The sequence below is a fragment of the Neoarius graeffei genome, chromosome 28 (genome assembly GCF_027579695.1).
Source record: "Neoarius graeffei isolate fNeoGra1 chromosome 28, fNeoGra1.pri, whole genome shotgun sequence".
NCBI lineage: Eukaryota > Metazoa > Chordata > Actinopteri > Siluriformes > Ariidae > Neoarius > Neoarius graeffei.
In genome coordinates, this window is record NC_083596.1 from 10634875 (window position 1) to 10661775 (window position 26901).

Below are 26901 nucleotides of genomic sequence, written 5' to 3' on the forward strand. Positions count from 1 at the left end.
CGTTCACATTTTGTTAACCATTGTTTTGGGAAATTTGATTGAATAAATGACATTTTCTGTAAGGCAACCTCGTTTCTTCCATACTCTTACCAGTCTTAGCAGCTTGTAAAAACAAATGTTATTTATTGCTTTATATAAAGAAATACAATTAATATTATGCAGAATTTAGTGCAGCCTTTTGGTCCGGCCCTCCACAAAATTTTCTGTTTCTCATGTGGCCCCATGGAAAAAATAATTGCCCACCCCTGACATATCGCATTCACAAGGTTTCGGGACGGACGCACGCACACACGGACAACCCGAAAACATAATGCCTCCTGCACCTTACAGTGGCAGAGGCATAAAAACGCAATATGGACACCTGTCATTATACATTTTGCAGTGTGAGCTGGAGGTGAGCGAGTGCAAGCTACTGCTACAAGCTCATGTTCTTGTGCACACGGGTGGAGGTGAAAGTGAAACCCATGATCATTGATGTAGTTCTTTTTATACATTGTCTGACCTTCCAGTAGTCTGGCTAACGCGACTGCAAAGCTCTACGAGCTATTGGTCTGGCCAAGATATTAAGCCCAACCGTTTCCCAGAGCCCGTGGTTGACCCGCCTCCCTGAAATGCCTCAGTTTGCTACTGGTCGAAGCCAGAAAAGGCTGTGTCGAAGCTTAAACCAATCACATCACTCTTTCCTCTGACGTATGCGACGCGACGGGGCTAACTGGTAGATTAAACCATAGACATCCTATTATTAAACTCTTACCGAAGCCGGTCGGGAGCAAGGCGAAAACGTCCTTCCTTTCAATAAATACCTCCAGGGCTGCTCTTTGCTCCGTTTTCAATGAGAACTTCCCGTTGAATGCTTTCAATACAGCATCTACCGCTGTGTCAAAGGCTTGCCGCTGCTCCATGTTCGTAATGTTTCTAGTGAATGAAGCGCTTCCGGCATAGATTCTGTAAACAATCTATGGCTTCCGGTCGCAGTTCTACTACGTCACTGCCTTGAACACGCCTCTACCCAGGGCCGTTGGATATGCTCAAAGTTGATTGGTTCCCGATTTTTCGGGAGCTTGGAAGAGCTGGAGATAGCTTGCCTGGCCAGACTAAGCTCGCAACAGGCCCTCGTGTTGCGTCACGCTTAGGATGGGCGGGCCCAGGCTAACCTTCCAGTGCCTTGGAGATGCTTTGCTAAACATGTTGCTTCCTAGTCAGCTCGCTCTCTGCTCAATATTCCATCACTGTTCCTTTCGCACTCCACGATTTCTAGTCATAAATATCAAAAGTGTCTGATATGATTCTAAATCGGGGAGGCTCCGATCCAGTCGGTGACCTTAAGATTGTATCTGTAAAACCCTCACACTACAGGATTATCTGGGCAGATCATCGCTTCTGATCAGCCTCGACTCAGGAACGCCCTCGTGATTATAGGAAGGGGCAAATCAGACCCAAAAATCAGCCTGATTTTCCTCTAGTATAGGGCCAGCCTGAAGAGAACACATTTAGACAGCCAGACAGCTTTATGTACAAGCAAATATAGATACACGGACATACAGAGTCAGCTTGAAGGATACACAGACAGCAGGGAAGATACTCAAACAACAAAAACAAGTCTTTACATTGATTCTTGAAAGAAAAGACAGAAGGATAAAATATTTGGAATCCAAAAGGTATTTCAGATGATCGGAGTCTGCCCCGAGAGCGAGATCCCTGCAGTGGGTTTTCTTCTAGACGTTCTAGAATTTCACAAGTCCAACATGACTTCCTGTGTCCCCGAGCTACACAACATATTCAGAGATAATGATGAGCTTCCTATGGATATATATGTGGAATATCATTCCAAGGTCACACACAAATCATTGCTTTCACCCAAGTTTCTTTTCTGGAAATCGCTAACATTCCCTGCACATCTTCTGCTCTTTGTGTTCCTCAGAAACCACAGAAAACGAGGCTGTGGGGACGCATTAGTGATTCGGGGGCAGGCCAGATAAAGCTGCATGACCTAGTGAGACTACACTGACTTTCACTGAGCCTGGTTTAGATGCAGGGACATGCAACAGACAGATAAAGACACACACACACACACACACACACACACACACACACACCAAAAGTAGAGATGGGTGGCTGGCAGCCAGCCAGCCAGAAAGCAAGAAAGAAAAGATTTAAAAAATGATTTAAGACAGATTTAATAAAATAAATTTAATAAAAGAGAAAGATTTAATCAAAGATTTAAATCAAGAAAGAATTTAAGATTTTAATAAAAAGAAAAAGAAAGAAAGATTTAAAAATGATTTAAGACAGATTTAATAAAATAAATTTAATAAAGAAAGATTTAATAAAAAGATTTAATCAAGAAAAATTCTCTCTTGATTAAATCCTTTTATTAAATCTCTCTTTATTAAATTTATTTTATTAAATCTGTCTTAAATCATTTTTAAATCTTTTTCTTGATTAAAATCTTAAATTCTAAGATTTTAATCAAGAAAGATTTAAAAATGATTTAAGACAGATTTAATAAAGAAAGATTTAATAAAAGAAATGAGAGAAAAAGAAAGAAGAAAGAAAGAAAGAAAGAAAGAAAGAAAGAAAGAAAGAAAGAAAGAAAGAAAGAAAGAAAGGATTTAAAAATGATTTAAGACAGATTTAATAAAATAAATTTAATAAAAGAGAAAGATTTAATAAAAGATTTAAATCAAGAAAGAATTTAAGATTTTAATAAAAAGAAAGAAAGAAAGAAAGAAAAAGAAAGAAAGAAAGAAAGAAAGAAAGAAAGAATTTTAAAATGATTTAAGACAGATTTAATAAAATAAATTTAATAAAGAGAAAGATTTAATAAAAGATTTAATCAAGAAAGAATTTAAGATTTTAATAGAAAGAAAAAGAAAGATTTAAAAATGATTTAAGACAGATTTAATAAAATAAATTTAATAAAGAAAGATTTAAAAAGATTTAATCAAGAAAAATTATTTCTTGATTAAATATTTTTATTAAATCTCTCTATTAAATCTGTCTTAAATCATTTTGAAATCTTTTTCTTGATTAAAATCTTAAATTCTAAGATTTTAATCAAGAAAAAGATTTAAAAATGATTTAAGACAGATTTAATAAAGAGATTTAATAAAAGAAATGAGAGAAAAAGAAAGAAAAAGAAAGAAAGAAAGAAAGAAAGGATTTAAAAATGATTTAAGACAGATTTAATAAAGAGATTTAATAAAAGAAATGAGAGAAAAAGAAAGAAAAGAAAGAAAGAAAGAAAGAAAGAAAGAAAGAAAGAAAGAAAGAAAGAAAGAAAGAAAGAAAGAAAGAAAGGATTTAAAAATGATTTAAGACAGATTTAATAAAATAAATTTAATAAAAGAGAAAGATTTAATAAAAGATTTAAATCAAGAAAGAATTTAAGATTTTAATAAAAAGAAAGAAAGAAAGAAAGAAAGAAAGAAAGAAAGAAAGAAAGAAAGAAAGAAAGAAAGGATTTAAAAATTAAGACAGATTTAATAAAATAAATTTAATAAAGAGAAAGATTTAATAAAAGATTTAAATCAAGAAAGAATTTAAGATTTTAATAAAAAGAAAGAAAGAAAGAAAGAAAGAAAGAAAGAAATAATTTAAAAATTAAGACAGATTTAATAAAATAAATTTAATAAAGAGAAAGATTTAATAAAAGATTTAATCAAGAAAGAATTTAAGATTTTAATAGAAAGAAAAAGATTTAAAAATGATTTAAGACAGATTTAATAAAATAAATTTAATAAAGAAAGATTTAAAAAGATTTAATCAAGAAAAATTATTTCTTGATTAAATATTTTTATTAAATCTCTCTTTATTAAATCTGTCTTAAATCATTTTTAAATCTTTTTCTTGATTAAAATCTTAAATTCTAAGATTTTAATCAAGAAAAAGATTTAAAAATGATTTAAGACAGATTTAATAAAGAAAGATTTAATAAAAGAAATGAGAGAAAAAGAAAGAAAGGATTTAAAAATGATTTAAGACAGATTTAATAAAATAAATTTAATAAAGAGAAAGATTTAATAAAAAAGATTTAATCAAGAAAGAATTTAAGATTTTAATCAAGAAAAAGATTTAAAAATGATTTAAGACAAATTTAATAAAGAAAGATTTAATAAAAGAAATGAGAGAAAAAGAAAGAAAGAAAGGATTTAAAAATGATTTAAGACAGATTTAATAAAATAAATTTAATAAAGAGAAAGATTTAATCAAGAAAGAATTTAAGATTTTAATCAAGAAAAAGAAAGATTTAAAATGATTTAAGACAAATTTAATAAAGAAAGATTTAATAAAAAGAGAAAGATTTAATAAGGAGAGAAAGGTTTAATAAAAGAAATGAGAGAAATATTTAATAAAAGATTTAATCAAGAAAGAATTTAATAAAGATTTTAATAAAGAAAGATTTAATAAAAGAATTATTTAATAAAGATTTAATTAAGAAGTAATTTAATAAAGAGACTTAAAGAAAGATACTAAAGAAAGAAAAAGAATTGAATAAAGAAAGGAAGAAATAATTTAAGAAAGAAAGAAGCAGCCCAGTGTGCACAAGAAATTTCGAAAAACTCTAGATGTACTGATTGTCAATTTTGTAATAGAACAAATTCTATGTAAACTCTTCTAAATCTTATATTATTTATTTTTAAACTGATGGACAAATGGACAGGCAGAAAGATGGTCAGATAAAATGGCAGGCAAGCAGGTTGACATAAGATTTTTAAAAGAAAGGCAAGAGTTCAGGTAAACAGTCAGACAGGTTATCAGACAGACAGTAAAGCATATAGACGGACTTTATAATAAGGCTTAAAAGAAAACACTGGAGAGAAAAGAGTGAGACAAGTCAAAACAGAGAAACAGGCATTAAATAAAATAAATAAATAAATAAATAAATAAAAATCAAAGATGGAGCACAATAATTTTCTGAATGGCCTAAAGTAAAAAACATACCTCTTTTATAAAAACGGAAATCAAAGTAAAGGTTGATGGACGTGGAAATGACTAGAACACCTCCTCAGATAAACCTGTGTAATTCAGACATTTGTTTTCTTTCTCTGCCTCATTCCCCGTGTGCTCCTTGATTTCGAGACGGGCAGAAAGGTCCGATTTACTGACTGATGAACGTGATTTCAGCAGCATCCCATGTGTTCATTGTATTGTAGTGAAAGAACACCTTGTTTTCCATCACAGCAGTGAGTCCATCAAAGAGAGATCGAGTGGCGCGCACAATGATGCATTGTTCACAGTTTAAACAACAGCACCTCCTTCTGACGAACCATATAATCTACAGGTTAGAAAAAGACACATTTCTGACAAAAATCAAGTGTGTTTTGAAACTTACCAGACTGGCAGTGAGGGACGGAGCGGACTTGCCGAGGCTATCGGAGCGCATTCGCACCAGGTTGGAGCTCTCGGTCCCCGAGGCCGGCCACGCCTGCTGAGCAGACATGTATGGCAGCAGGTACTTCCCTAAAAACATCGACACCAGCATTACACAGCATGGCATGGAGGCTGTTTGAGTGTAGTAACCCTTCAACAGAAGTCAAACATAAGCTGAAGATAAATTTTCTAGCTTAAGGGTCTGGAGGTCTTAGTTAGCAAGGTCTTAAACGGTTAGCGTGCCTTAAAGTGCCATTCCAGCATTGGATGTATTCTTTGGCATAAAATACAATATATTTTATGACAACATGACTAGACAGAGAAATCTTTTAGCTTCAAAATGATATATCAAACATAATTTTTTGACAACGACAAGTATATTAATTTTGCGACCAAAGTCACCTACCCTTTTAATTTCTGCGCGTGATGTCATCGGCAGGTTCCCCTTCTTGTGTACCACGTGTCGGTCTATTTTTAGACCAGGAAACCCCCAAAGTGAGAGAGTCATTTCTCCTCGTATATGGGGGCCAAAAAAATTGCGAAAAATTGAGTTAATCTTTCAGTTAGCTAGATTTATTGGTATTAGCTAGATTTATTGGTATTATTTTTATCGTGTTCTATCCGCCATTGCTGATAATATGTGCCACGTCACACGTCACGTGGTACACAAGAAGGGGAACCTGCCGATGACATCACGCGCGGAAATTAAAAGGGTAGGTGACTTTGGTCACAAAATTAATATACTTGTCATTGTCAAAAAATGATGTTTGATATATCATTTTGAAGCTAAAAGATTTCTCTGTCTAGTCATGTTGTCATAAAATATATTGTATTTTATGCCAAAGAATACATCCAATGGTGGAATGGCACTTTAAACTCATGACTCAATCCATTTGAAAAGAACAAGGCGGCTGGGACACTTCAAAATAAATTTTTTTTTTTTTAAATCATCGTTTAGGACCCTAGCTTGCTAGGTAGCATTATGGTAGAGACTGAATGTCAACAAGTAGTAAAGGTTGCTAGCAAGGGAGCTAACATTAGACAAGAGACTAAATTATGTCAGATAGTGAGCAAGATTGCTAGCGAGCTAGCTTACATTAGGTTACAGATTATCAACAATTAGGCAGGTTTGCTAGCAAGTTAGCTAACTGAATTATGTCAACTCGCTACCAAGGTTGCTAGCTAGGTAGCTAGCTAGCAAATATTTGGATGGCGATTAAATTGTGTCAATTACGCAAGTTTGCTAGCTAGCTAAATAACACTAGGCGAGAGACTGAATTACGTCAGCTAGTTAGCAAGTTTAATAGTTTGTGCTAGTTTGACAAGTGACACTGAGGAAACTCTTCTACACAGCTTTCCTTCCTTATATCCCGTTTTCAGCCTAGCAAATTAACATTAGGCTACAGATTAAATTGTCTAGAATTAGGCAGGTTTGCTAGCAAGCTAGCTAACATTTGGCTAGAAATTAAATTGCATCGACCATTAGGCAAATTTGCTAGCAAGCTAGCTAACACTAGGCAAGGGACTAAATTGTGTCAACTACTTAGCAAGGTTGCTAGCTAGCTAGCTAGCTAGCTAATATTTGGATGGAGATTAAATTGTCTCATCAATTACGCAAGTTTGCTAGCTAGCTAGAGAACACTAGGCAAGAGACTGAATTATGTCAGCTAGTTTAATAGATATTTCGTGCTAGTTTGACAAATGACACTGAGGAAACTCCTCCACACACGGCTTTCCTTCGTTATATCCGGTTTTCACCCTAGCAAGTTAGCTAACATTTGGCTAGAAATTAAATTGCATCGACCATTAGGCAAATTTGCTAGCAAGCTAGCTAACACTAGGCAAGAGACTAAATTGTGTCAACTACTTAGCAAGGTTGCTAGCTAATATTAAGTTAGAAATTAAGATTGTGTCAACCATTAGGCAAGTTTGCTAGCAAGCTCAGGTTAGCTTAATGGGCCAACTATGATGCTGTGTAAACCGGCAGCCATTAGCTTTAATGCTAGCTGCAAGGACGCGTTTCTCTACTTATTTATTCATCTCATCATCTCTAGCCGCTTTATCCTGTTCTACAGGGTCGCAGGCAAGCTGGAGCCCATCCCAGCTGACTACGGGCGAAAGGTGGGGTACACCCTGGACAAGTCGCCAGGTCATCACAGGGCTGACACATAGACACAGACAACCATTCACACTCACATTCACACCTACGCTCAATTTAGAGTCACCAGTTAACCTAACCTGCATGTCTTTGGACTGTGGGGGAAACCGGAGCACCCGGAGGAAACCCACGCGGACACGGGGAGAACATGCAAACTCCGCACAGAAAGGCCCTCACCAGCCACGGGGCTCGAACCCGGACCTTCTTGCTGTGAGGCGACAGCGCTAACCACTACACCACCGTGCCGCCCCTTATTTATTCAGACTTTTGATTTATTTTGCATCTAAAATCTAAATATTATTCAACTTAACTGAATCCATGTCCCTTCGTTTAAAAAAATAAAAATAAAAAGGGTCACCATCTAGTGGTTAGCACGCTCGCCTCACAGCAAGAAGGTTCTGGGTTCAAGCCCCATGGCCGGCGAGGGCCTTTCTGTGCGGAGTTTGCATGTTCTCCCCGTGTTTTCTCCGGGTGCTCCGGTTTCCCCCCACAGTCCAAAGACATGCGGTTAGGTTAACATGGGGCAGCATTGGGCTGAAGTGCTCTTGAGCAAGGTACTGAACCCCTGCCTGCCCACTGCTCTGGGTGTGTGCGCACACGTGTGTTCACTGCTTCAGATGGGTTAAATACAGAGGATGAATCTCACTGTGCTTGAAGTGTGCATGTGACAAATAAAGGTTTCTTCTTCGTCTTCAAAAGATGCTAAAAAGATATTCTTTGTGTTGAAATGAAAACGTTCGTCCCTTTCGACACACCTATACACCCGTTTGCCCTTCCGACCCAAGCAAAGCTCCATTTTCTTCCTAGCAACTAGCAGTGAAGGGCGATTAACAAAACACCGCGCACGTTTGTGTGTTAACACGTTGATTAATATGGATCACAGTCACACCTTCCTGCAGTGTTTAACACATCATCTCTTCTACTACAGTCAAAAAGAAACTGACACAGAAGAAACACGGAACTATTTCGAAAAAAGCGGGAGGCTATATTAGGCCAAATAAAAAAAAAAAAAAAAAAAAAGTGTGTTTCCGGTAACCCGACCGACCGAGAATTTCGGCGGCGAAATTGCCGACCGTAAAGTTTTTATTACAAATTTCCCTCGATATTTTAGTGTAAGCGACGTTAGTTTGTCATAATTTTTTGTTTCAACGCATTCAAGTTGTGAAAGAAACAATAAAAAGTAAAATGTTTCGCCACTTCTATCAGCCCTCCTGCATAAACATGGAAGCGCACTTGTATACTGAAGGAGGAAGGGAAAACTGAGCCGAGCCGCCATTTTGAATCCTCATTCAAGGCTGTAATGCAAATTGCTTCCTCTTCAGTATACAAGTGCACTTCCATGGCAGGGAAAAACACTACATTTTGCCGCCTATGTAGTCCCCTATTTATACAAATAGGAGTCATTCAGGATTCAGCCATGTTTTTGCTCGACCCAAGTTCTACAGTGGGCTAGGCTAGGCCGTCTGCTTTTAATGGAAGTAGCCTAGGACGTTATTTTCACGTTATTTCTTGATAAGGTGTTTTCACGTTATTACATAAAAATATCATGAAATAACGTGATGTGTTATTACATGATAAATATATTGTAAAAACGTGATAACTTTGTTAACAATATCTTTTCACGTAATTACTTGATTCTAAGCCAATTTTTTTTTTTTTGAGTGTGGCAGCAATACGCTTCCGTAGATCATAACTCGAACTCTTGCGATATTTTTTTTTATTCATTTAAAGATTTAAAACACTTATTTTATGATGATGTGTGGTATAAAGGATTCTGTGCCAAAATACTATTTTGTAAGATGTTTACTTGTGTTAATTTTTTCGAACAAAATAAAAAAAAATTAAGAAAAAAAAACCCACAACTTTTTCCGACCTACCGACCTTATTTTAGTATTTCATGTTACCTGAAACACACCATCTTTTTTTTTTTTTTGGCCTTAGCATCGTACAGTATGTACTCTGTGTGTCTCTACCCATATAGGTAATAGGGTGAAAACAGGATATAAGGAAGGAAACTGTGTGTGGAGGAGTTTCCTCACAGTCATTTATCAAACTAGAATGAAATATCTATTAATCATCATCTCTCTCACACACACACACAATTTTTCAACTCAGTGTAATAATACAGGTTCCAACAGGCTGAGATTTAAAAGCCAAAATTGATGGTTGTGAGTTTTTGTGAGCAAGTCTCACAGTGCAATAGATACAAATGAGACAAAATATAGGGGTTTTTTTAAATATGTTGTAGATATTCTTTTTTTTTTTTTTAATTATATCATTTATGAGTAAGACCATTAAAAATGGTTGATGATTCATTCTATACTCCGTCCATTTGCACCCAATCAAATGCTCACTAGCACTGCGTTCACACTGCAAGGCTTAATGCTCAATTCCGATTTTGTGAAATCCGATTTTTTGTGAGGTCGTTCACATTAACAAATATATGCGACTTGTATGTGATCCTCAGTGTGAACGAAAAGCGACCTAAGGCTACGTTCACACTGCAGGCTGAAGTGACTCAAATCCGATCTTTTCGCCCATATGTGACCTGTATCCGATCTTTTATTGACAATATGAACGACACAGATCCGATTTTTTCAAATCCGACTCAGGCCGTTTGGATATGTGGTCCTAATTCCGATTCCTATCCGATCTTTTCATATGCGACTTCAGTCTGAACCACCAGGTCGCATTCATCCGACTTACACGTCATCAACAAGCCACAAACGTCACTATTCTGCGCTGAAGTAGGCGGCGGGTCTCTCAAAAAAAGTTACAACAACATGGCGCATGACATCAATGCGAGGGACGCTTCGGGCTGTGAAGGTTCTGAATCTTCTCAATGGAAGGACGCAGAGGTTAGGGAGCTGATTTCCATTTGGGGGGATACAACTATTCAAGCTAGATTGGATGGGTCATACCGCAACCGGGCGGTTTTACTTCCGTAAACACTGGTCATGCTCACTGCGTGTGACGTCGTCGTATCCTGCAATGCGCATGCGGAACACTTTTAGGTCGCTTTTCGTTCATACTGAGGATCACTAACAAATATATGCGACTTGTATGTGATCCTCAGTGTGAACGAAAAGCGACCTAAAAGTGTTCCGCATGCGCATTGCAGGATACGACGACGTCACACGCAGTGAGCATGGCCAGTGTTTACGGAAGTAACCCGAAGTTTCCTGTGTATGACAGTAGCCAGCGTGGAGTACCTGGCGATGATGAAGTTGTTGTTGCGACGGAGCCAGAACATGCACAATAGCCTGATGTTAAGGAGGAGGTTGAGAAGGAAGAGGGCAAGGGGTTTTGGCTCAGGCGTTCTGCGGGGTAGTGACTGCAACCTCCGTTCAAAGGAACATCAAAGCCATGTTGTTGTAACTTTTTTTGAGAGACCCGCCGCCTACTTCAGCGCAGAATAGTGACGTTTGTGGCTTGTTGATGACGTGCAAGTCGGATGAATGCGACCTGGCGGTTCAGACTGAAGTCGCATATGAAAAGATCGGATAGGAATCGGAATTAGGACCACATATCCAAACGGCCCGGGTCGGATTTGAAAAAATCGGATCTGTGTCGTTCATATTGTCAATAAAAGATCGGATACAGGTCACATATGGGCGAAAAAAAATCGGATTTGAGTCACTTCAGCCTGCAGTGTGAACGTAGTGTAGATTACCTTTGCCTCGCCTCTGTAAATAAACTGGGTGGGACAAGTCGACCTTGGCTATTTGTTTCCACAAAACACATTAGCATAAATCACAGCTAGCGTGAAAGTGAACATGGCTACTTGTTTTAATTACATATTAACCTGAGCTATTTGTTTCCAAAATATACTCGCCAAGTCGAAGTTGAGTAATGGTTTTAATTATAAGCAACAAACTCCTTCTTTGTTAGTTTGATAGAAACCTTGCCTCCAGGTTTTAATTACAAAATACCTAATGAGGGACTGGTTTTTAAAAATTGCGTACAAATCCATTTAACGAACTGCACCGAATTTATGATTACCCATCCATTACAGTGTTGTGTGGATGTCCGTGGCGTAGCACGGAGTCATGCGGTCACCTGTTAGCGCTCCACCCAGACTCCCGCGACGGAGCTGTCTCCCGTCTTCGCTCAGCTGATGGGCGAATTTGAGTGCCAGGCTGGAGCTTGTGCACACCTCGGGGTTACTTGTTTTACGGAAAGGCAGTGGGAGTGGAGACGGGATGTTATCCAGCTGGAGGATGGAAAAGGTAACATGGAGCGTAAAGTCGGAAACAGAACCGAGTTGTCCACAGAATATACTGTACCTGTGATATGACAGACGACAGCGGTGTTTAAAATACCGTTGGAGATATTATTTGGAACATCACAGGGCTTAAAAAAAAAAAAAAAAGTGTACACAGGGTGGAGATGATCACGAGGACATCAGCACACTGTGTGTAAAGCTAATACAAAAAGGGATTGTGTGTATTTTTGTATGCATGTTGATTTTTCTAGCCAGACAGGACTACATTACATTACTGAAGAAAACAATGGCTCAACATTTTACATCTGCTAAAGATCTCCCTAGAACTGGTTTGTTAAAAGACAATTATTCGATTCATAATTTTAGATGTGTATATGGACACGAGTGTTTTACTGGGAAATACACCACTCAGTTTTCATACGAGTTCCATCCGGGACATGGAGAACCAAATCCGTGACATAAATCTCTATATGGTTACTCGTGAAGAAAATTATTGTTTTGATAAATTTAGGTACTTTCTTTGTGAATGTCTCATCTCATTATCTGTAGCCGCTTTATCCTTCTACAGGGTCGCAGGCAAGCTGGAGCCTATCCCAGCTGACTACGGGCGAGAGGCGGGGTACACCCTGGACAAGTCGCCAGGTCATCACAGGGCTGACACATAGACACAGACAACCATTCACACTCACATTCACACCTACGGTCAATTTAGAGTCACCAGTTAACCTAACCTGCATGTCTTTGGACTGTGGGGGAAACCGGAGCACCCGGAGGAAACCCACACGGACACGGGGAGAACATGCAAACTCCGCACAGAAAGGCCCTCGCCGGCCACGGGGCTCGAACCCAGGACCTTCTTGCTGTGAGGCGACAGCGCTAACCACTACACCACCGTGCCGCCCCTCTTTGTGAATGTGTCGATATTATCAGGGTTTTTTTTTTTTTTTTACAATCAGGGTACAAAGTTTGTGTCACAGGGCTCCAAAATTCAGATTGATTCAAACTGGTTCTTGTAGCAGTTTTTAAGTGAAGGACAAGTTAAAGAACAGATTTCAGGTAATTTTTTGACGTGTGTGTATGGTAGTTTTGTGTAATCTGCTATAAGATAAAGAAGATTAAGTGGAGCTTTAAGCAGGGCTGGGAGAAACAAATGAAGTGATTCTCGGAGAGGATTTTTTTTGACAATTCAGAATCCACTACTTCCATAGTGCTTTTAAATATAAGGCTGTAAGCTTTGTGTTAGTTGTCTCTAAGGCTACATCCACACGACAACGAGATGTTATTTAAAAATATATCGCGTCCAAATGGGCAACTATCAGTAAAATATCAGGTCCATATGGCAACGCAACGCTTGCTGAAAACGATGCAATACACATGCCACACCTCTAGGGGCGCTGTAAGACGGTCCCTTCGGAGACACCAGAACAATAGAAGTAGTAAGGACGCATACGCATAAACTACTATGCGCGAGACTTCATATTAGCCACAAAGTCAGGAAAATCTGTTCGTAAAATTACATTATAATGACCAAATACAATGAAAAGTATTTTTCCAGTCTCACCTGTGAAAGGTAATCCCATGTGATCTCGTTTGGACGGTAAACCTGTTGGTACAGTTAAAGGCAGCGCATGAATCTTTATTCTCCACTTTGACCTATCCAATATGGCGGCGAGGATGACGTATGATTCTACACGGAAGGCGGCGTCTTTAATGGTCCGGAATAAATTGAATACTACACGTTGATGGATTAATTTGCTCCTCTACACCCTTTTTGAGGAATGTACTGTAGGACTAAAACCAACATCTGAAGAGGTGAGATCGCTCCTTTTTTCCCGTATTTTTGCTGGCAGGATTGACTCTGCCCTAAGGGCAGAGTCTCTCTCTCTCTCTCTCACTTTGCACCATTACACAATAAATATTCACAGTGAAAATATTTTGTAAGCGCGTTTCATGAAGCAAGTTATAGGATTTGTTGACAACTCGCATCGCAATGAGAAGATCATTGGCACTACTGGTGTTAAGAATCAGACCATTTCATAAATGAATATTTTGCTGTAGAGCTGCAGTGTTTGTACAATTGCATGTTTTTGCTTCACTATTACTGTCACTATTCTGCTTCTTGCATTACTACTGTGAACTAACACTGAACATAATAATAATAATAATAATAATAATAATAATAATATCCAAGCTCGTGTTTCACTCTCACTAGTGCTCTGTAAGGCTTTTTCCTGGTGATATTCGTTACACTTCTACCCGGCGTGAAGCACTCACAGTCATGTGGTTGTGACGTCATCGTAAACAAATCCGTTCTACTCATCCAGACGACTTCACAACGGCAACGTTGCCAGATCTTTCCACTCTGGAACCTGTTCTCAAAAAGATTGCGTTTTGGGCACCCAAAACGCCGGTGCCGTGTGGACGCCAGGCCGAAACGATAAGCAGTTGTATCGGAGTCACATGAATCCGTTGCCATGTGGACAGGGCCTCAGATAATAGATTGTTTTGTTGGAAAAGCATACATTTTTTGTTGCAAATTGTCTCGTTTTTGTCAGGACTGTAGCCTGCTGGGGGGTGTGGGTAAATTACCATATGGGCCATTCACATGATGATTCAAGTCTTTTGTTGTTTTTTTTCGTGAATCAGCTGTATGATGCGAGCTGAACGCATGGCTACTTAACCTGCATACAGGCGTGTGATTTCACTATGGAATGAGCAAGCTAAACAGAGCGCAGAGGAGCAAACACCGCGAAGCAAACAGACACACGGTATTTACATCGGAGATAACCATTTCTAGCAAAAAAACCCGCAACCTCGTTTTCCAGATTGAATGGAATACTTGAATGATCGGATGATACACGGACCGTTCTAGGATTACATTCCATCGGAGGCATTGGTGTGTGCAAGGCGCCGTTTCTCTTTCTGATGGCGTGAGTTTATTAATCTAAGGCTGTGTGGTTATTTTTGTATTTAACGGAGAGTGTTGTGGTTTGGTTAAGCCTAGGTCACAACCGGACGTACGATTTTTTGGCCGTGCGATTTTTGGCGTTTCCCAAATTGCTGTGTTTTTTTTTTTTTTTGTTTACGGAGAAAGACGCGCGTTGGCCGTAAGTTTGTCTTGCAACCTGAAAAAAACGTAAGCGCCCGTAGAGTTTGTTTGACATGACAAAGAACCACTGCGGCTGGTCTGCGGCTCGAAAATCAGCACGTCACATGCGCGCTCTCGTGCGTTTCTTGCGTTTTTTGCGTGTAGACCGGCCGTAGGAGCACATACTGTACGGCCAGTTGCGCCGTTTTTCAGCAGTCGCGTCACATGACCAACGCCAGCGAATCAGGAAGGTGGATGTCACAGGGACGTTGTCCAATGACGACGCCAGCTAGAGCTCAGCACAGCGTATTCTCAATGTTTACACAGCACCGGATCAGACACGATCTGGATTGAATACGTGGACCCTGGCGGATTCCCGTTTCCCGGCGTTTTAATGTAAACGGACAGTGCATCCGCGAAGAAAACGAGACAGATACGGTCTAATGTAAACTTGGCCTTAGAGTCACCAGTTAACCTAACCTGCATGTCTTTGGACTGTGGGGGAAACCGGAGCACCAGGAGGAAACCCACGCGGACACGGGGAGAACATGCAAACTCTGCACAAAAAGGCCCTCGCCGGCCACGGGGCTCGAACCCGGACCTTCTTGCTGTGAGGCGACAGCGCTAACCGCTATACCACCGTGCCGCCCCTGTATGTATAATATTTCCCGATATTTCACTCTGATGACGTCACTCCCAGTGTTTTCCCGCTGACTGGACAAAATGGCGAACCGGTTCAAAATCAAAATTCTTTTGATTAGCTCGCGGTTTTTTGTGTGTCCATATAATATAAAACATTACACGATGGCACGAAGAGATGAAGTTTATCTTCTCATGTTGAAAAATATACGAGTGAGTGAGCGAAGCAAACGACTATATATTCACCACTCGAGGATAAACTTTAGATCTTCGCACCACCATGTACTATTCTATATGTGGCTTTTCGATATGTTCCGTTTTGAACCGAAATGTTTTACCAAACCCATTTAGAAGCAACTCGACACATCTGATAATACTACTTCAGCATAATGTTCACCTTCTTGGGCAAACTGAAGTACTGAAACTGCTACGTGACCTATAAGCGATTACGAAACCGAATCTAGATGGCATTTCATTGGCATGACTGCCAATGACGTACTGTGCGAGTCTACAGTCTGGGCTAGAAAGAAAATCAGCCTCACTTCATATAATATAACAGGACTGAACTGTAACACAAACGGTCTACGCCTCTACATGCCTACCTCTTACCTAAATAGCGTATGTTTTTACAACCACACGCACCTTATAGGCCCGGTCACACAGCGCTTTACGGCTTTATCACGGCCAAAACCCGTCAAAAAGTGCCCTCCCGTGAAGCAGACGATGTTGTTTGTGTTGATGTCGAAGTTAAGACGTGTTACAGTCGATATACAGACGTGACAGGACGCAGGGGAAAATCGGAACGGCGTCGGACGCGGCAAAAAGTTTTGGACTGCTCAAAACTTTAGACCGCGGACAACCACGGCCGGCACATGTGGTAAAGACGTGCAACACACGTGAAAAACACGTGATAATCAGTGTCCCGGCCGTTATTAAAACTTGGGGAGACGTGGTAAGACGCGAAAGTTTGGCGGTCTATCACGGGCAGAGCACGGTCATCGGACGGGTGGTACGCGTTGGTATCACGGGATATAGCGTGTGTTTAGCGGCTTATCACTGAGAAATGGATTTTTCCGCGTACATAGCACCGTCTAAGCCCGTTAAACGACGTCTCAAACAAGTTCTAAATTCGATTGATCACTGTCTAATCACTTCTGCATCACTTCGGATTTGCGGCATGTATAAATACCGTAATTTTCTGAGACCTCGGCACTTGCAGTCTAGATGTCAAGGGGTGAACATGAACCCTCAACGCTGTGATGTCCTCATCTTAATGCTCCAGCACCAACAGAACCAACTGATACAGGCTCAACATATCCTTGCTGAGAGAAGAAGAAGGAGGAGGAGGAGGAGGAGGGGGGTGGTACGGAACATCTGGGTGCGTGGCTGGACTTGGTTAGCTGTGCTTAGGCAGTGCTGCAGCAGTGAAACAGCCGCCGACGGCCATACCCCGTACAAAGCACAGCAAAGCCAAAATTGACCAAAAATTAGCACTTACGACCACGTCCACCAGATTTTTGTATCTTTTTGTACGTGATATAGACACGGAGTGCTGTGTGACCGCCCCTTATTCTCTCGATCGCGTAGATTTATTTATATTGCTCCTGCTCAACTCTGTCAACACGGGCGAATGTGCAATTATCACGCCTAACTGTGCAATATATTCACTTATCACTGCGCAATAACCCACTGAACGATAGTCATGCTGTATCATACTGTAGGTCACACCCTAGATACAGAGAATTACATTTTTTTTAAGCAGTTCTTGTACAGATTTTTTTTTTTTTTTAAATATAATACTAAGTGTTTTTTTTTAAATATAATACTAAGTGTTGGCGGCACGGTGGTGTAGTGGTTAGCGCTGTCGCCTCACAGCAAGAAGGTCCTGGGTTCGAGCCCCGGGGCCGGCGAGGGCCTTTCTGTGTGGAGTTTGCATGTTCTCCCCGTGTCCGCGTGGGTTTCCTCCGGGTGCTCCGGTTTCCCCCACAGTCCAAAGACATGCAGGTTAGGTTAACTGGTGACTCTAAATTGAGCGTAGGTGTGAATGTGAGTGTGAATGGTTGTCTGTGTCTATGTGTCAGCCCTGTGATGACTTGGCGACTTGTCCAGGGTGTACCCCGCCTTTCGCCCGTAGTCAGCTGGGATAGGCTCCAGCTTGCCTGCGACCCTGTAGAAGGATTAAGCGGCTAGAGATAATGAGATGAGATGAATACTAAGTGTTTGTATGAATACACCGACTGGATTGTTTGCTTCAATTTCACTGTACTGTACAGTGCAGTGACAAAGGAATCTTGAATTAGATGCACGTCCATCTACAATCATTGGTGCTGCTGTTCTCGTTTCCACAAAAGTGTAATAATAATAATAATAATAATAATAATACATCCTACACTTTAATCCTGTTAGCAACAAATGTGATAATGTTGAGGCCAAAAATTGAGCCTTATTTTATGTAAAATTTTCCCCTTGAAATCGAGAAAGGGCTTAGCCCTGATTGTCCATTTCTTAAAGGGGTACCAAATATAATACATACAGTTGCTGATGTGACAAAGTAACGTATTCTTAAGTATTCTACCAAATTTATATACTAGAAAACAACGAAATATCTTAGTAATTGTAAATATAATACTTTATACGCTAAACCGCACAAGAGTCGCCATTTTTAAAAGACCGTGACGTCAGCGCTACCCACTGCACTAGCGGAACTCTCCGAAATAGAGGAGATAAGCGTGTAATCATGGCGTCGGGCGCATCAAGTGAAAGCGACAGCTCTGTCGAATCGTACGAAAAGATCCCGCAAGGCACACTGCAAGCAGGCTATGGCTTAGAAGGGTACCAGTTTGAACCTAGGAGAGGTACTCTCGACTCCGGTGATGAAATAAGAGAAGAAAGCTCGGATGACGGCGAGGATGAGACGGATGTTGACCATGGGGCAGAGCGTCTGCGTGCAGGTGACACGGCGTGGCGCTCGTGCGGAAAATGTAACGTGGAGTTGCTCACGAGTCCAGCAGAATTTATTTGCTGCAATGAGAGAGGCGCCACCCGTGGACTTGCGAAATCGTCGCAAGAGGCAGAAACAGGTATTTCACACGTGCTGTTCCCAACCTCGATGAGCCAACACAACTGGGCACATACATACATACGTCATGAGTGTTACGCAGAGAAAATGAACGTGCATTCTGATTGGATAAAATTAATATCATGGCAGGCTGTTCAAACTGCGGAAAGAGTTTGCTCGAGCTACTTTCAAAACACTATAACTTTCCAACCTTAGAACAAAAAAACTTTTGTACGCAAGTCTTGAATAAGGTTCGTTAATGTGTGTTTTATTGTTATATTTACTCTATATATTGCCCTCTGTTCCACTTTAAAAAAAAAAAAAACCACACACACCTCATTTTCTGCGAACACGTTCCAAATGTCAAAATTCACCTCTTGGTTCCATCAGCTACACACAACATTACGGCTTAAAGCTTCACAATAGAAGGAAAAACCCTTTCAATTTGGATTCAAAGCAAAATTTGCCTCCAGACCAGAAAAACTCTCCTATTGTCAGCGTCCCTGATGCTGCTCCACATGACGCGACATAACAGCCCATTATTAACTGTATTGTTTGGATAAGTTGAAAGGAACCCATGCCCTGATGACAGAAGACGCTCAGTGGGAGAACAGCAGGGGAAAATCTTCCAGCAGGGCGAGCGTAAACACGACTGGAACAGGGAACACCCAAAAGTGGCTCAGGGCTCTTTTCAACATGCTGGTGTTAACTTGCCCTCGCTGTTTCCCCTTCAGGGAATCCTGGCTGCCAGGAGTTCATTTGTTCAACTGAAGGTTGTTGAGAACATGAATCTGACCAATTGTATTGGGGGGGTGGATGACAAAACAGTGAATGCAGTTGTGAAAGCTTCAGCAAGAATGGAAGTTTCCTACATTCGGATCACAATAGGCCATTTGCAGGAACTGGTCACGTGCCAATTTTTCCCATAGCAACAAGCCCATGGTGGGCAAGCTAACTTGACATTCCTTGACAACCATACGAGTTTGACTGGCGATGCGAAGCAAAGCAAAGCGATCCATTTCTATAATAGCCGTTTTTACCTTTTCTACCGAATTTTCATGTGTACTTGGAATGGAAAAAGTTTGTGGTTTTAACTTCCGTCGTAAGTTAAAGCGAATCATTGGCCGTCACAGAGTTTTTTGGACTCAAGTTGGTCGCCGGCGAAAGAAATTCACGTGCGAAAGGTATGTTTATAACTTAGAATTTCTCCTTTTCTACCTTTCATCATTCGCTTAAAGGGCTGATGACACGAACATGACTCTATGCAATTTATTAAATAAACTATACAACATGGCAAACATGTTCGATTTCTGTTATAATTACGTGAAAAGAAGCTGTTGTTATGCGAATATCCAACTTTTAACTGCACAGTGCAAGAAAACCGGGTCCGTGGCTCGCGGCCATGCTGTGACGTCAGCGGAAGAACAGGCTGAGGTTCACTGGCTGTTCTACTCAATGGAAATGGCGCATGAAAACGCCGGGGAACTCTCTAGTGCTAGCTCTTCAACAAACAAACACTGGCACTTTAAGCAGTGATCATGATGGCATGATTTTATCTGATTTTAAATAAATGAGATTGATAATAATGTGAATGTTCACAACTAGTACATACAAACTCTGCAGCTTCCGATTCAGCAGCTGCGTCATACTCCGCAAAAACATCAGCAAGAACCTACAATGGAAATGGAAATGCAATACACTAAGCTCAAATGACTTTTGGAAAGTATAATTTCTAAATTTTTTCAACATATTCTTGAAGTCGGTCATCGGGGTACTTGCTACCGTTCCCTAACAACGCATGGCAAAGGGTAAAGTGTAGTGTTGCTACGAGTACTTGCTAAAGCCTCCGGTGGAAGATCCTCGATGTGCTGATAAGACATACAGTTCTATATAACACACAAGTGTCACGATAATCACAAAACAGATGCAAATTGTTAAAATACCTCATTTTTAAGCAATCGTGTGTTGATCTCTTCCGAATAGAATCTATGATAGCCTACCCTCTTTACCCTTTGCCTCTCGTTGCTAGGCGGCAGTTACATGAAAGCCGCAAGCTTTCACAAGCAAATACATGACTGATATCACGCCGACTTTAGGATTACATTTATGATTATCATGAATGTGTACTCTATGATGTGTACTCTATGAGCGCTCTGGAGCGAGTCACTTCCAAGATGGCCGCGCAGACCGCAGTGTTACTATTTTTAGCATCATGTCGGAGCACTCTATAGCTCTACGTACCTTTATCTTATGTCGTTTCTCAACACATGTTCTGACAGGAGGACTGTCTTTGGAGGAGGAGTCGCCTTGTCCCAGGCGACTGCTGGATCCGGCATAGCTACTAGTAGACCCCTTCCGGAATACTGTAGGCACTGCTGATGGTAGTAACACACGTTTGTGCTGAACTGAACACCCAAGAGATTCTTTTAAGCTGGGAAGGGTGTCAAAACAATCCAAATCGAAGTGTTCAGAGCACAGGACGGATGTTGGTGAGGGCTCCCGCTTGTCACGAGTGCGCCTGACTTGCTTCACCCACTTCGCATGCAGCTCAGGATCTCTGGGAAACTTGAACAAACTTACCCCATCCTTGTGGGTTTTGGAGCAAAAGCCGGCAACACAACGCGAAGGCATATATATGTATAATAATGTATAATAATAATACTAATAATGATAAACTGAACACCTGTCGCATCAACAACAAACTGGTAAGTTAGGAGGAAGGTTCTTTCGCTGACGTCATATAGCTCCTCCTCCTCTTTCGTCTCCTGGGTGCTGCAGCCCCGTCAAATTTGCCCAAATAGCCGCGTTTTTTATCATAACTTGTAAAATAGGCGCCTTCGTGAATTAATATATGGATCATCGGGAATTACTTGTGTTATAAAACATCGCCAAAGATGTCAAAAACGTGTCATCAGACCTTTAATGTGTGAAGATTCTTGTAAATACAGATATAGCCGCCATTTCACACGTGAATTTCTTTCAGCGGCAACCAAATCGAGTCCAAAAAACTCTTTGACGGCCAATGATTCGCTTTAACTTACGACAGAAGTTAAAACCACAAACTTGTTCCAAGTACACATGAAAATTCGGGTTAAAAAAAAAAAAAAACCAGTAGAAAAGGTAAAAACAGCTATTATAGAAATGGATTGCATCACATCGCCAGTCAAACTCTTATGGTTGTCAAGGAATGTCAAGTTAGCTTGCCCACCATGGGCTTGTTGCTATGGGGAAAATTGACACGTGACCAATTCCTGCAAATGGCCCCTCTCAAAGCGGGGACTGACGGGGGTCAGTGAAGAACAGCCTGGAGCGCCGGGATCTTCAAATTTTCTTAGGCTACGTTTACATTAGACCATATCTGTCTCGTTTTCTTCGCGGATGCACTGTCCGTTTACATTAAACCGCCGGGAAACGGGAATCCGCCAGCGTCCACGTATTCAATCCAGATCGTGTCAGCTCCGGTGCTGTGTAAACATTCAGAATATGCGGATACGGGGGCGTCGTGGCTCAGGTGGCTAAGGCGCCGTACCATAAATCTGGGGATCCGGGTTCGATTCCGACCTGAGGTCATTTCCCGATCCCTCCCCGTCTCTCTCCCACTCATTTCCTGTCCTGTCTCTACACTGTCCTATCCAATAAAGGTGAAAAAAGCCCAAAAAAAAAAAAAAAAAAAAAAAGAATATGCGGATACGCTGTGCTGAGCTCTAGTTGGCGTCTCATTGGACAACGTCACTGTGACATCCACCTTCCTGATTCGCTGGCGTTGGTCATGTGACGCGACTGCTGAAAAACGGCGCGGACTTCCGCCTTGTATCACCTTTCATTAAAGAGTATAAAAGTATGAAAATACTGCAAATACTGATGCAAATACTGCCCATTGTGTAGTTATGATTGTCTTTAGGCTTGCCATCCTTCCACTTGCAAGTGGTAAGTGATATGCGCTGGGATCACACACACAGCGGCTCAGTCCCGAATCACTGCTCGTGTGCTATACTCGCGCGCTCTGTGAGCTGCGCAGGGCCGGAGTGCGCATCCTCCAGAGGGCACTCGCTGTTCAGGGCGGAGTGATTTGGAGCGCAGGATGCCTGCGGAGCCGAGTGTATCCGTGTATTGGTGTTGCTGTGTGCACGCGAATCGTGTATTGGTGTTGCTGTGTGCACACTAATCGTTTTAAAAACGTTAATCTGATGATCCGCTGATACGGTCTAATGTAAACATGGGCTTAGTTTTGTAAACCACAACCTATTCTTATCAAAAGTTATTACGCCTGTAAATAACGTCCACTGAAATCTAATGACAATTTTAATAACATGGACAAAAAAAAATAAATTAATAATTTTAAAATAAAAAACAGTTCCAAATAAAATCACTCCTGTGCGCTAACAAATTGGCAAAATATTATTGTACATATCTAAACTTTAATCAATCAATCATTTATTACATCAATTAAATTATTAATTTGATTAATATTTTGTTTGTGAAATACACCAATGTTTGTTTTTTCCTTTGTTTGCAAGTTAACAAGCTGGTCATGTTTTGGATGTACAGAGATGTACGAAAAAAAAAACGCCTTGGATATCCCCCCTTCTTTCAAACGATATTTCCAAAGGTTTTCACACCCCATGATTTCCATGGGAAAAGGAAAACCAACCCCGCTAAATCTTAAATGTGGGTGTGTCCGACAACAAACCAACAATGCAAAACCCAAAATTACGGCAAAACGCACAAAGATCTTTTGAAAGTAAAGAGGCCAGGGTTTTGCCTAGTTATCTTATTACACAAAATAAAAAACAAATTGATACCCTGATGGTTTGCTAGTCTGGCTAACGTGACTTCAAAGCTCTGCGAGCATTGGTCTGGCAAATATATTAAGCCCAACCGTTTCTCAAAGGCGTGGTTGACCCGCCTCCCTGAAATGCCTCAGTTTGCTACTGGTCGAAGCCAGAAAAGGCTGTGACGAAGCTTAAACCAATCACATCGCTCTTTCCTCTGACGTATGTGACGCGACGGAAACTGCTTGAGTAACAGGAAGAAGATAAATACCTCCAGGGCTGCTCTTTGCTCTGTTTTCAATGAGAACTTCCCGTTGAATGCTTTCAATACAGCATCTACCGCTGTGTCAAAGGCTTGCCGCTGCTCCATGTTCGTAATGTTTCTAGTGAATGAAGCGCTTCCGGCATAGATTCTGTAAACAATCTATGGCTTCCGGTCGCAGTTCTACTACGTCAGTGCCTTGAACACGCCTCTACCCAGGGCCGTTGGAGATGCTCAAAGTTGATTGGCTCCCGATTTTTCGAGAGCTTGGAAGAGCTGGAGATAGCTTGCCTGGCCAGACTAAGCTCGCAGCAGGCCCTCGTGTTGCATCACGCTTAGGATGGGCGGGCCCAGGCTAATGGTTTGCTGTTTTTTTTTTTTTTTGGAGTGAAAGCAACTATACATTATAAATATTTTACAATTTATGGAAAGAAGGGAAAAAATTAAAATTAAAAAATTAAAAAAAGCAAGACGACAAACTCAAAAACCCCAAAGCAAAATATTTTAAAAAGAACCAAATGGGTCAAAAGTCAAATGCCTTGCTATTCATCTCTCTGCTTCAGATCTGACGAGATGAAGGCAGTCGATGACATCAGAGTTAAAACCGTTATAGCAGGAAGTAATGAGAGGAGAGGATCCAAAAGCTTCCCAGAAGATATAAAAGTGGATAAAGGCAGTTACAAACGTTTACAGATAAAATACTGTTTTCTCGTGATTAATAATTTTCAGGGAACGTCCTCGATGCTGAAACCTAACCGACTCACTGCATTTAAACATCCTAAGGACGCACAACGAAAAGTATACAAAATATCAAAATTACTACTTCCTACAAGTAAACAAATTATGGAGATTATCTACGAATAAAAACAGTTATTATTTAATTAACCCTTTCACGACTGCAGATCTCGCTGTAGCAGGGAAACCTCTTCTGGAAAAAAAAAAGTTTGCGGTGGTGGTGAAAGGGTTAACGAAACACTTAAAAATCAAACCAGGCTCTTTAAACATGACTTTTGTACCCTGATGGACTATGTAGTGGATTTAGAATCCGTTTGCAAAAGACGTCAGGAAAAACAGGTCACGGTGTGAAGCAGCTGCTGAAAAGGAAACGCGCCTCACTGCCAACTTTCCACGAACAAACCTGTTCCACTCCGAGCCAACGCTTTCATCATCATCACAGTGCTGCCAGGGTTCGGTGCCCCACTGTTTCAGCTCCTGTCATTCCACACATTAATCAGATGGAGAATGAATATTTAATCTGCAGGGAATGTGGTTCGGCATCGACAATTATTTTACCAATGGCGCCTGAGTAAGGAATTTAATTTTTTTTTAAAAAGTGAGAATCAATCATTCATGAAGCTCGTTTACACAGCAGTACGCCAGCTTTTAAATAAAGCACAAAGCCTTTGGAGATTACTTCAGGAAAGCCGCAGAGGAATAACACGACTATCTTACAAAACTCTCACTTTATAGCTCACTCTGCTGCTTCTTCTTCTTCTTTACAGGAGTCTATTAACCATGGGCGATTGCTCCAAGACAACGAGGGAGGCTCAGCCTCCTCTAAAAATGACGAACATCGTGTAGGATGAATGGCGCTAGGCTTATGTTATAGCCGACCTTATAACGTTGCTATTTCAGATCCAGAATCATAGAAATATATGTGCTCAACCCAACTACAGTGTGAAATCATTCCGTTATAACTTTCCCCAGTTCGCCTAATGTGTGCGTGAGTTTTTCCCCCTCGTGACAGCGCGATGCAGCCCAGCCTCAGTGGATTGGGAGCTATGTGCTTGGCAATCTCAAAATGCAAGACAGTTATTGGACAAATACTGCGAAAACGCCCGCCTACGGACTCCGAGCCTCACAGTGGGAGGGACATGGCAGTTTCCGCGAGGAGACTGGTGATTGGTGAAAGCGGCCGGATATTTTCTTTGATTGACAGCTCGTTTCAAATATAGACAGGCAGCGGTGAATTTCAGTTCAGTCCCATGCGGATTCGCAAGTGGTGTGGTGTATTGTAAGAGATCAGCTTACATTTCGATTTCATTCATTACATACGGTTTCTACCAGCTTTTTTAGTTTGTATATATTATCACTGTAAATAAAGTGTAAATATAGTGTTGTCAAGTTTGCTATCTTAGTTCCAGAAATTTCGTTTATTTGAGTGACTGAACTTGAACTTGAGGGGGCTAGTCAGCTAGCAAGAAAGCTGCGCACGGATGCCAAGCATTGCTGATTTAATTTTGGCGAAGCCATTTGCCAGTCTTCCTTTCGAGGAAAAAATTAAAATTAAAGAGCAGGGTAGACCAACGCCTCAAATTGACTTGGTGAAAAAGGTAGGGAATAATACTCGTTCCTTTCAGCTCTCCTGGTACGAGAAAGTGAATTGGCTAACAGCAAGTGACCCACATCAACAACAGTAAATAGGCTACTTTAGTAATATGTCATGGATGGACCAAAAATATAGAATCTATTTAAAATGTTTATGCTGAGTATATTATATTGGAATATATATTTTTCTGGATATGAAAAAATTTGGAAAACATTTTTAAACAAAAACACAGCCGAGAACATTTCACACCACAGACCTGGATTAAAAGTGAAGGGTTATCAAAATTGTCAATAAAACATTTCTCAGTCAAAATAAGTAAAATATAGGGAAAGTGTCATTGAATGAAACGTGTGGCACCCAGCTCTATGTTTGGCTCCCCAAGGTCAGTGCTTGTGCCTATTCCAGAACACTCTGCTGTTACTGCTGAGGTTCCTGACAAAGAGCTGCTTTCAATAATGATCAATTTTTAAACAACATGCCACAATTTTAAAATATAAAATGTTAAAATATAACACCCCCCCCCAACACCACCATCATGTATATTGGACAGTAGGCTAATGGGCCAAAAGAACCTGTTATTTCACAGTTTGTGACCCTGCCAACAATCAGCCAGATCAGAGGCAAGAGTATGGGCAAAACTGATGTGTTTTTTCTTTTAAAATCTGGAAATATCGTAACCGACCAGCCTCCCCTGTTTGAAAGACTACCAGCCGCCACTGCTTTTAACAGATGGCTAACGAACAAAACTGATCAGCTCCACTCAACCCTTCCATCTGGACGGGATTTTGAAGTGAGATGATGTATAATATACATTTACCATTTAATTTCCCCCCCCCGAGCGAGGATCCACAGAGGATGTTCAAGCTCAACTTGATGGTGCTTTGGAGATCTGACCTCGGATGGACTTTCTCTTAGCGACTGAATTTATTGATAAACAGTTCATAGTCGCAGAATATCATCCATCCATCCATCCATCCCCCAGTACAGTCTTGAACTT

General features: G+C 40.6%; 1 protein-coding gene across 12 annotated transcripts in view; it reads right to left on the minus strand.

Moving 5' to 3' along the window:
- Nucleotides 1–26901, minus strand: part of mast4 (microtubule associated serine/threonine kinase family member 4) — a 254178-nt gene that overhangs the window by 171557 nt on the left and 55720 nt on the right. For 11 of the 12 annotated variants that reach the window (XM_060912518.1, XM_060912517.1, XM_060912516.1 and 8 more), the window contains exons 2-3: nucleotides 11591–11744; nucleotides 5336–5463 (exon numbers count right to left, since the gene is read on the minus strand). In XM_060912518.1, the coding sequence (XP_060768501.1) occupies nucleotides 5336–5463; nucleotides 11591–11744 (282 nt within the window). The remainder of the gene's footprint in view (nucleotides 1–5335; nucleotides 5464–11590; nucleotides 11745–26901) is intronic. The other variant, XM_060912519.1, reaches the window with a different exon arrangement.